Raw genomic sequence first — 11,180 nt, forward strand, 5'->3', positions numbered from 1 at the left:
TGTAGGTGGTTCTCCCAGGTTGTCAATCAAACTCTTTGGTACTCTCTTTGGTGCTCTTTACCTGAGTAGGTAGAACAGATACTGTAGAGCTTTGATATTAGTGATATATCTAACTGTAATGTAAAATCTTATATCTCATGCTACTTCTTTCAAGAGCTCTTACTGAGGAACTGCACAGAACCATATACAGTAATACCACCTCCTCGTCTGTATGTTAATCACACAATGATTTGTGCCTTTAATGACATGCTGCTCGCTCCCTCTCCTCTCTCTTCCTCCTGCTCTCTCTCCCTCTATCTCTCCCTCTCTCCATCCCCCTCTCTCTCTTCCTTCCTCTCTCCTTCCCTCTCTCTCTCCCCCCCCCTCTCTTTCTCTCTCTCCTTCCCTCTCCCCCTCTCTTGGTCTCCCTCCCTCTCTCTCCCTCTCTCCCTCTCTCTCTCCCTCCCTCCCTCCACAGGACAACACCATGCCCCTCCGGTGTCCTCCCCTCCTGGTGGTGGCGCTCCAGCTGTGTGCCGTGCGCCCTGCTCACGGAGGGGCATACTACGGGCACAAGCAGCCTCAGCAGCCTCTGCCCCAGTTGCCCCACCTGCCCCTGGGCAACGACGGCCTCCCTCAGCAGCCTGCCTACATGGGGAAGGAGGTGGCGCACGCGCACTACGGCAAGGAGATACCCATCATGCCCCAGTACAGGAAGGAGCTACCGCACCTGCCGTATATGGGCAAAGAGATGCAGCCGGTGGAGGGGAAAGGTGAGACTGATGTGTTGAATGACGCTCGGTGCTGAATCGAGGCTCAATTTTGCTGTCAGCAAAATGGTAGACGGACTGCACTTATATACGTAGCACTTATCCAAAGCGCTTTACAATGACGGCCTCTCATTCACCCATTCACACACACATACACACAACAGTGGCGGCAGCTGCCATGCAAGGCGCTAGCCTGCTCTTTGGGAGCAATTTGGGGTTCAGTGTCTTTGCCCGAGGGCACTTCGACATGTTGACAGGAGGAGCCGGGATTCGAACCGCCGACCCTACGGTCATTGGACGACCCGCTCTACATCCTGAGCCACAGCCGCCCCTAAGAGGAACGATACACATTTATAGTACTACCCGGTTCCTTCCTCTTAAGCACCTATCGTATTTATATTTTGCCACTCTTGCACTTTGGATTCATCACTAGATTATGCTCTTTGTCAATTGTTAAGAACGGAGATGCCCTTCACTTGTGAGTACTACAGTAGCAGTACACTGACTACATACGTTAAATGCAACTATTGTAAGTTGTGCCCTCTACTGTTAGTCATGTCTCTCTTATGAAGTATTTAGCCCATGTCTACTGCTCTGTAAATGTTCTTAGCCAACAGACAAACATTTTCCAGGAGCTCGCTCCATCGTCTCGTTGAGAGAGGTCAGGGAAGAATTTTTACAGCTCACTTTTCTGGCCCCCGGGTGAAACTGTCTTTTTGCTTCCCTCTGGAATATGTAGGGGTGGGACCTACAATATGCCCCCCCCCCCCCCCCATTGCTCTCTGTAAAGTGCATTGTGTTGCCTCTGGGTATGAAATGCACTATACAAATAAAGTTTGATTTTAAGTCGCTTTGGATAAAAGCATCTACAAAATGACTAATAATGTAATGAATACTGGAACTCTACTTATTCACAGTGCATTAATTTTGTCATCCCACAGGTGAGGCATATCCCAGAGGTCACAAAGGCCCTCCTCCAGCTCAAGGACCTCCGCCCGAGGGCCCTCCAGGAGCGCCGGGTCCCCCTGGCGCCCAGGGGCCCAGCGGGATGCCCGGCCACGGGATGCCCGGACCCCACGGCAAGCCCGGTCCCCCGGGGCCCCAGGGTTACCCCGGCATAGGGAAACCTGGCATGCCGGGGATGCCTGGAAAACCGGGCGGACCTGGAGCGCCGGGCCCCAAGGGAGAGCTGGGCCCAGCCGGCGGCGAGGGGCCGATCGGGCTGCCGGGCCCTTCGGGTCTCCCGGGCCCACCTGGCCTGCCGGGGATCGGTAAGCCGGGCGGCCAGGGACTACCGGGGCAGCCGGGCCCCCGGGGGGAACCGGGATACAAGGGTCTGCCGGGCATCGGCGGTGCCCCGGGGCCGAAGGGAGACAGAGGGGTCGGTTTACCGGGACTGCCGGGTCTGAAGGGCCCCGCCGGCCTGCCGGGGCCCCCGGGTCAAGAGGGCCTCAGAGGGGTGGGGAAACCGGGTCTGAACGGACTACCGGGGGCCCCGGGGGGACCGGGGAGACCTGGCCCACCGGGACAGCCGGGTCCGGCGGGACCGCCGGGTGAAGGGGGAGAGACGGGACCGGCCGGCCTTCCGGGCTTCGGCAAACCCGGGCCGGACGGCCAACCCGGTCCACCGGGGTTCCACGGAGGGAAAGGGGCCCCAGGGCCTCCGGGTCTACCGGGCGTCCCCGGCCTCCCCGGCTACGGAAAGCCGGGGTATCCCGGGCTGAAGGGCGACAAGGGGCACGTGGGTTTACCCGGACTCTCGGGTCCGAAGGGTGACAAAGGTCACGGGGGTCTGAAGGGAATGGTCGGACCCCCGGGACCCAACGGGCCCCCGGGCTTGCCGGGTCTTATAGGACCGCCCGGGGGTCTGGGGTTCCCGGGACCCAAAGGAGAGGTGGGGAACGGGGGGCCTAAGGGTCCGCAGGGTCCCAAAGGTGACGCAGGACCCCCGGGGCTTCCGGGAGCGTCGGGGTTCCCGGGAGAGGGAGGACAACCGGGAACCAGAGGGTTACCAGGGGCACTGGGCCAGAAGGGGGAAAACGGCCACAAAGGTTTTCCGGGTCTGTCGGGCGCTCCGGGGTTACCCGGCCCAAGAGGCGAGGGCGGACAACCGGGAGAGAAAGGCTACCAGGGACCCAAGGGGATCCCGGGACTCACGGGCCCCGGCGGGCCTTTCGGACCCCCCGGCGCTCCGGGGATGAAAGGCGAGCTCGGCCCGCCGGGGAGGCCGGGATACCCGGGCGAGGGGAAACCAGGAGCGCCGGGCCAGATGGGTCCGCAGGGGAAACCCGGCGGAAACGGGCCTCCTGGCCAGCCGGGTCAACTGGGACAACCAGGCCCTCCTGGGCCTCCAGGCCCCCCGGCTCAGCCTCCCGCCCTCGGACAGATCCTCCCGGAGGGCGGGGTCCCCGGCCTCAACGGCCACAAACCGGGCGGCTACAAGAAGCCCGACGTCGGCGGGCGGAACGGCGCGGAGATGCCGGCGTTCACCGCCCAGCTCACCACCCCGTTCCCGCCGGTCGGCTCGCCGGTCGTCTTCGACAAGGTCCTCTACAACGGCAACCAGGACTACAGCCCCCAGAGCGGCCTGTTCACCTGCAGCGTCCCGGGCGTCTACTACTTCGCGTACCACGTGCACTGCAAGGGCGGGAACGTGTGGGTGGCTCTGATGAGGAACAGTGAGCCGGTGATGTACACGTACGACGAGTACAAGAAGGGCTTCCTGGACCAGGCGTCCGGTAGCGCCGTGCTCCCGTTGCGGCGAGGCGACACCGTGCACGTGCAGCTGCCCTCCGACCAGGCCGCCGGACTTTACGCCGGTCAATACGTCCACTCGTCATTCTCTGGATATTTATTATACCCGATGTAAACGTCGACAGAAATAGAAAGAAAAAAATTCACCCACCACTTTCTTTCTTTCTTTTTTTTTTCCTTTTTTTTATACCAATTTCAAACTGTTTTGACTCAAATGGTGACATCACGGTGAGAACTACTAACTAGATGTGTCCAGTGGAACAGGCGCTGCTGTCTGGTCAAAACCTTGTTATCTCCAGCTTGGCAAGTTTTCAGAATGTTGAAAAAAACATTCAGATTTTTATGTTTTTGAACATAAAATCACAAATGATCAGCTGTTTAGGATAAATAGGATAATTTGGGATTGAATTGGTCCCAGAGCCGGGAGGCGTTCAGAGGTTGTAAAGGGTCAAGTCAAGTCACTTTTATTTACTGTACATAGCACATTTAAAAACAACAGCAGTTGGGCCAAAGTGCTTTGCATACAATAATAATAATAATAGTAATAATAATAATAAAATAGTACAATCAATTAGTGTTTTACAAACCGTAATAATAATAATAATAATTAAATAGTACAATCAATTAAAATAAAGGCTAACAGGACCAGTAGATTAAGAATACTAAAATACTAAAATAACAGGTAATAACAATTAAAGAGTTAAACATAAGTGAACATGAAACCATGGAGCAACCTCACACTATACCAAAAGCAAGGGAAAAGAGGTAGGTAGGTCTTTAGCTGCAATTTAGCAATGTCGATGGTAGGGCAGGACCGAAGATGGGATGGGAGATTGTTCCAGAATTTGGGGTCGGCGACAGAGAAAGTCCGGTCACTTTTTGTTTTAAGCCGAGAACAGAACTAAGAGGAGTTGTTGGGATGATGATCCAAGTGACCGGGACGGGCAGTCCCAGCTTCCATTGAATAAATAAATAAAATGAAATCACGGATATGAGGTTTTCACCCGACAGCAGCGATAGGCTGATGTTTATACAGTTGTATAACAATGATGCATTGTGGGTGGGTGTGCATCTCTCTGAAATGAAACGGGCCCAGTGCCAGAGGAGAGAGACGCACAAAAACACAACAAAAACAAACATCTTTAAACAAACATCTTTATTTGTCATACGGTGAGACACAAGCACATCACGGTGTAGGCGGAGATAATTGTTTGCCATGTCTGTACATAGAGATATTCTTATAATGAAATGACCATTTCTTGTTGGTTTACAAGTGTGAAGGAAAATGTATTTTACATATGTATCCATATCAGTAGTTATATCTTCATTCAAATATTCCTACAGCTTACTTCCTTTGGTTTCAATCATCACTCATACCATTATAGATGACCTGGACATTTTCAGATGTATTAAAACGTGCGTTATGCCTTTCTCTTCGGCACATACAGTAATTACAGTAATTGAAAGAGCTTACTTGTGGCAGAATCATTGTGCATTTACCATGAATGCATTTAATGCATCTACAGTACGTATCATTATAATGACTTGATTTAATCCATGTGACATTTTCTTTTTTGGGGGGAGGGGGGTGGGAGGGAGGATTAAATCAAATTAACACCCACTTACAGGTATTTTAACAGTTCCAGATGGGGTATCTATTGTTTGTTATTTATTTCACATACATTTGAACGTTTAACTCGTTTCATGTTATGAAACACCAAACAGAATTTACTTTATCAATGTCGCAGGCCTACAAGCCAGTTCAATGCCCATTTAAAGTATTTATCACAAATGATTGGCTTATAGGCTACTTATTTAGTTAGATATTCAGTAATGCATCTTGGAGGTATTTGTCAGTACTCCTTTGTGTAAATTATTTGTTTGACTACTGATTGCCTGTAATTGTGCATAAATCGTGCATGAGTCTGACTTAAAGAATAAAGACATGGAGGAGGATTTTCTGAACCTGAACGTGGTATTAGAAGATATAGCCGAAAGGGGAGAGTCATTTAAACTTGTTGGTATTATTGCTGTTGTTTTTTAAATAAAGATGAACAGATTCAAAAAAAGCCTCTTAATTTTTTATTCTATGACAATATGTGACAACTGCAGATGTCAAGAAAAACTTGTGCATTACGTATGTATTGTATAAAATTATGCAATTCAAATAAATCAAGCTACAAAGCAACTACAGACATCCATAATAACCCTAAATTAATAATTCATATTTATAAAGCCCTTTTTATTGACATCGAGAGACAATCTCAAAGTCAAAGGGGCAGGTTAAGTGCTTCAAGCTTTGTTGCACATTCTCAGCTTTTCCAAATAATTTACTGCACACATGATAACATTGTTTACATTTCTATTGTACGATGGCAAACAAGATGGATTTCTTATCCCTCACAGCCTTCCGTCCTCTGGCTCCAATGATAAGCTGAGGTGTCAATACAGTACCTGCAGATTTCACACATTTTCAGAGGGTTCTTCCGATGTTATAAACCGTTCTAGTTCACTAGCACTACACACTAGGGGTAGAATGTTGGTAGTAATGAGCTTATAATAGTACATCTATTAGAAGTAGGCTACTTAGAGCTTAGGATAGTACTTCTATTCTATGCTGTCGGCCTCTTGACAGGGTCATCTTTGTCAGGTTTTGTGTGTATGTGGGCGTGTGTGTATCTGCGTGCGTGTGTGAGAGAGGGAGAGTTGTTATGTATGCAGAGTTGTGTTTATAGATAATAGCAGCCCTAGTGTTATGTTTTGAACGTTCCATGAGTTGTCAAGGCAACTGGCTCAACTCTAGGCAGTTTGGAATGTTGAGGAAATTAAGGGTTAGGGCTATTAAGGGGTATTTGGGGTTTATAAAGAACTATAATAAACAGTATTTGTATTGTTTGAACTGTCTGCTATGAAATTATACAGATAGTGAACAGGGTACTAATGTAATTGTAGTCCTCTGATTATTTTTTCGTTTACTAATGTAACCTGAATAATATCACTAGCTATTAACTGCCCTAAACAAACACAACACAATGAAAATAGCTACCAGCACTGCGCCCCTGCTCACCAGGGCAGGGTTCCCAGAGGGGCTTGCTACACTCAGTATGGTCCTGAACTTGACGCCCTTCACCCCTGCCCGACCACTGCACTCTGCTACCTCGGGGCGATCGGTTTCCCCGTCACTCCGAGGCCCCTGCGGTCAAACGACCCGATCACAGCGTTTTTCTGTCCTGGCCCCGCAGGAATTATTACCCAGACCCCCCAGGACTAAAGAAAGAAGAGAGGCCTGCACCGTTTCAATAGCTCCCAAAGTGATTCAATTACAGTGTGCAGACCTCGTTTTTTTTTCTTCATTTATATATATTTTTGGTAAAATCAAATCAAAGCTTTATGTATAGCGCATTTCATATCCAGAGGCAACACAATGCGCTTTACAGAGAACAAGGGAGGTGGGCAACGACCCACCCCTACATATTCCAGAGGGAAGCAAAAAAAACAATTTCCCCCGGCGGCCAGATAAGTGAGCTGTAAAAATTATTCCCTGACCCCTCTCAACGAGACGATCGAGCAAGCTCCTGAGTATGTTTGTCTACCGGTTTTGTCTGGTCGAGCACCTGTCACTTGGATGTGCATGCATTTTCTGCTACTACTCAGAACAGGACTAAGTCGAGGTCCAGTCCTCTGTCCGTGTGCCAGACCAGGTCTTAATCAGGGCCTGCGTGGGTCCTCTGTTCCTTCCATCCATGGGGTTTCACCTTCATCACATACATGTAAATTGGACAGATCAAAGGGTGGCAGTTAACATCATAGATCTATATAATATTCAACATGATTAATTCCAGTATGGTTACCATCATGTCTTCCTTTGCTTCCCTTCTTCCTGCCACACCTATAATCTGACCTTTCCTGACCGGACCTGTGAGTTTAGCCAGCTTCACTTATTGAGCCTGATGTTAATTATTTCGCTTTTTTATTGATTATTCAAATAATTCGTTATTGTAATTATACATATACATTTTTTGGTTTGTGTTTTTTTCTGTCGTATTTGGGGTAGTTCTCAAATAACAAAAAGTAGCCTGTTTTTGCGTGACCTTTATTTTGAAATTCCTTGCAAGAACGCTACCGGAACCGGATATGCGTTTTGTTATTGGCTACTCATGCTTCCGCTTGTTGAGAGTTGAGAGACAAGACTGTCCAATGCGAAATAACTCTGAGTTCTGAATGTTGGACGGACAATATTGAACGGACAGTAAGTACCACTGTAGTAGGCAGTGACCGGTGGCATTTTCAGTACGTTAATAGTGAAACCAAAATCAGCCGGTGCCCATGGCTGTGTTCTTTCTGACTGATCCACTCACTGTAGTGCTCCAGTCTGCAGCTAACGGTAGGGAGCCTAGCTAATTTAGTAGTGGAAGGTGTCACCATGTAGCTAACTAGCTAGTACTAATGTTTCGTCTCATGATGACATGGACATGTCAGCTAGCTATGTTCTTTTTTCTAGTTGCCAAATGTGGAGCAACTTTTGATGTGTACAGCATAAGCTATAACTCACTAACTAACTTTTGATGAGTTAGTAACTGACCCAAATTGGTGAGTTGTTTATCAGATAGCCTTCATTTAGCTAGCACTAATTTTGTTAAAGTTTTAGGGGGAAACAAGTTGTCTCCTGCTCTGGCGTCATGTCACTGTCCCATGAGGTCCTGTAGGTACCAATCACATTGGGCTAGGTTGCTAGTTCCAGTCTAAAATTGAAGGAAATTGACACATCATCTCTCACTTTGCTTAGAACGTAATATCATGCCCAGGCTGTTGATATAGGAGATGGCTCAGGCCTTTATCTACAAATAGGCTGTAAGGACTTTCAGGAGGACCCTCGTTTAAACCCTGTGTTTTGCCTCCAGGGGTTTTTGAACAGGCATCTGCCATGGCGTCGCGAGATGGCCCTCGAGCTGCGGGCACTGATGGGAGTGACTTTCAGCACCGCGAGAGGGTGGCCTCTCACTACCAGATGAGGTTGGCTCTCGTTATAATCCTCCTTTAATTAATCTGTATTCAAAGATAGCTGTACTATATAATACTCATATTCTGCCTGTATATTGTGTGTAAATCAATAAATTCATAGTATAGTATAAATTAATCGTATCATATAATCATAGATAATCATATAATCTGACTAGGCCTATTTTAATTAATTTATCATCTAACTAACATGCCACTGTGTCCTGCTCTGCTCTCTCCCGTCTCTCCCACAAGCGTGGCGCTGAAGTCCGAAGTCCGCAAGCTCAACATCGTCCACGTGGCGATCTGGGTGCTGCTCGCCGCCCAGGTGGCCGTGAGCCAGCTGGGCCTGGTCTCCCACAGCGTGGTGGCGGCGCCCTACCAGTGGGAGTACCCCTACCTCCTCAGCCTCCTCCCCTCCGTCCTCAGCGCCATGGCGCTGCCGCGCAACAACATCGGCTACCTGGTGGTGTCCATGGTGAGCGCCGGGCTGTTCTGTGTGGCGCCGCTCATTTACGGCGGGATGGAGATGTTCCCCGTGGCCCAGCAGCTCCTGCGCCACGGCAAGGCCTACCGCTTCATCTTCGGCTTCCCCGCCGTGACGGTCATGTACCTGGTGATCGTCATCGCCGTCCAGGTGCACGGCTGGCAGATCTATTACAGCAAAAGGCTGCTGGACGCTTGGTTCACCTCGACGCAGGACAAGAAGAGGAAGTGACGATGATGATCAGGGCCGGCCCGAGGCATAGGCGAAATAGGCGGTCGCCTAGGGCGCCAAATGGCCAAGGGGCGCCTGGCCAAGGAGCACCAAAAAAAATAAAAAAAAATTATTTTTTATTTTTATTAAAATAATTTCATTCCGTAATCCCTACTGTCTCTATTACGCTTCGCAATGCGATGCGGCGCCTCCGCCCAGCGCCGGGCGCCTCCCCCGTTAACTAATCGCGCAGCAGCACCCCCCCCCCCCCCGTCAACAAATCGCGCAGCAGCACCCCCCCCGTCAACAAATCTCGCCTAGAGCTGCTGAAATGCTAGGGCCGGCCCTGATGATGATGATGATGATGATGATGTGTTAGGGACTTCGGCTGGACTATTGACTGCTATCACGGCCTGTGCCACAGAATGTTGTCCTGTCCTTTTACCCCCCAAGTAAAGTTCTCGGCCCAGTACCCACATCTTCTAATGTCACAGATTAACAGACAGATTAAGGTTTCACTCTCTCGGACACCGGGGCGTTTCACCTCCTGGGACTTAACAGTGACCTCTGACCTGCGAATCCTTCCTTCCTCTTCCAGTCTGAGTCCTGGGGTGAGTTCAGCTCCGACAAAACGTTGCAAAAACGTTTTTCTACGTTTTCCAGTACGAACAACACGTTTTCTCGGTGTTACCAAATCAGCAGAGTCTTCCAACACACCACCGTTTAATGTTTGCTATACGTTTTGTCGGAGCTGAATTTACCTCTGATCTTTGAATCTGCCGTAATCTGATCAGCATAAGATAGGCTGCCAGCACCTTGTTTCTCGCCCTAGACTGCTAGACAGTCGGCAGATTAGTCTAATGGCCCACTGTTGAAGCCTAATTTCTCCATTCAGAAGACATTTCATAATGACTGTTCCCTAAGGTTTGGATATTGAAATGAGATGTTGAATAACGTGAATAAACTCTTAGTGGTGAACGTTTTCATTGTGTTGTTTGTTTCATTTATCATTCTGTGACAAATTAGAATTAAAAAAACTCAACTCTCCCACGCACACACCAGTGGCGATTCTAGACCTTTTTGACTGGGGTGGCACAAGGGGGGGACAGATATGCCAGGGTGGCAGTTACGTTTTTTTTTTTTTTCTGCATGCTTTTAAGAAGCAAAACACACGTTCCCAAAGCACAAGTTATACCTACAAGCAATATTGTTAAGAATTAAACTTTTTTGTAACAGCTCCTGCGCCACGGCAAGGCCTACCGCTTCATCTTCGGCTTCCCCGCCGTGACGGTCATGTACCTGGTGATCGTCATCGCCGTCCAGGTGCACGGCTGGCAGATCTATTACAGCAAAAGGCTGCTGGACGCTTGGTTCACCTCGACGCAGGACAAGAAGAGGAAGTGACGATGATGATGATGATGATGATGTGTTAGGGACTTCGGCTGGACTATTGACTGCTATCACGGCCTGTGCCACAGAATGTTGTCCTGTCCTTTTACCCCCCAAGTAAAGTTCTCGGCCCAGTACCCACATCTTCTAATGTCACAGATTAACAGACAGATTAAGGTTTCACTCTCTCGGACACCGGGGCGTTTCACCTCCTGGGACTTAACAGTGACCTCTGACCTGCGAATCCTTCCTTCCTCTTCCAGTCTGAGTCCTGGGGTGAGTTCAGCTCCGACAAAACGTTGCAAAAACGTTTTTCTACGTTTTCCAGTACGAACAACACGTTTTCTCGGTGTTACCAAATCAGCAGAGTCTTCCAACACACCACCGTTTAATGTTTGCTATACGTTTTGTCGGAGCTGAATTTACCTCTGATCTTTGAATCTGCCGTAATCTGATCAGCATAAGATAGGCTGCCAGCACCTTGTTTCTCGCCCTAGAATGTTAGACAGTCGGCAGATTAGTCTAATGGCCCACTGTTGAAGCCTAATTTCTCCATTCAGAAGACATTTCATAATGACTGTTCCCTAAGGTTT

At 49.0% G+C, this 11,180-nt stretch overlaps 2 protein-coding genes across 2 annotated transcripts; both read left to right on the forward strand.

Annotated features, from left to right (window-relative positions):
- Positions 1-466: 466 nt before the first annotated feature.
- On the forward strand, positions 467-3,618 carry col8a1b (collagen, type VIII, alpha 1b; the record flags this gene model as incomplete). The annotated part of the gene is made up of 2 exons (XM_084454056.1): positions 467-752; positions 1,691-3,618. 2 exons carry the CDS (start codon positions 467-469, stop codon positions 3,616-3,618), a joined length of 2,214 nt encoding a protein of 737 aa, XP_084310182.1.
- Positions 3,619-7,668: 4,050 nt separating this feature from the next.
- Positions 7,669-10,157, forward strand: jagn1b (jagunal homolog 1b). Its single transcript, XM_084453283.1, has 3 exons — positions 7,669-7,752; positions 8,405-8,516; positions 8,757-10,157. Exons 2-3 carry the CDS (start codon positions 8,428-8,430, stop codon positions 9,217-9,219), a joined length of 552 nt encoding a protein of 183 aa, XP_084309409.1. The 5' UTR covers positions 7,669-7,752; positions 8,405-8,427; the 3' UTR covers positions 9,220-10,157.
- Positions 10,158-11,180: the final 1,023 nt, after the last annotated feature.

The sequence above is a fragment of the Borostomias antarcticus genome (assembly GCF_949987555.1).
Source record: "Borostomias antarcticus genome assembly, chromosome: 19".
Lineage (NCBI taxonomy): Eukaryota > Metazoa > Chordata > Actinopteri > Stomiiformes > Stomiidae > Borostomias > Borostomias antarcticus.

What these genes read in the sequence shown, in the direction of transcription:
- jagn1b (XM_084453283.1), top strand. Translation starts at nt 8,428, where the DNA reads ATGGCGTCGCGAGATGGCCCTCGAGCTGCGGGCACTGATGGGAGTGAC. An exon ending in GCCTCTCACTACCAGATGAG is followed by an intron (nt 8,517 to 8,756) that starts GTTGGCTCTCGT and finishes CTCTCCCACAAG; the next exon opens with CGTGGCGCTGAAGTCCGAAG.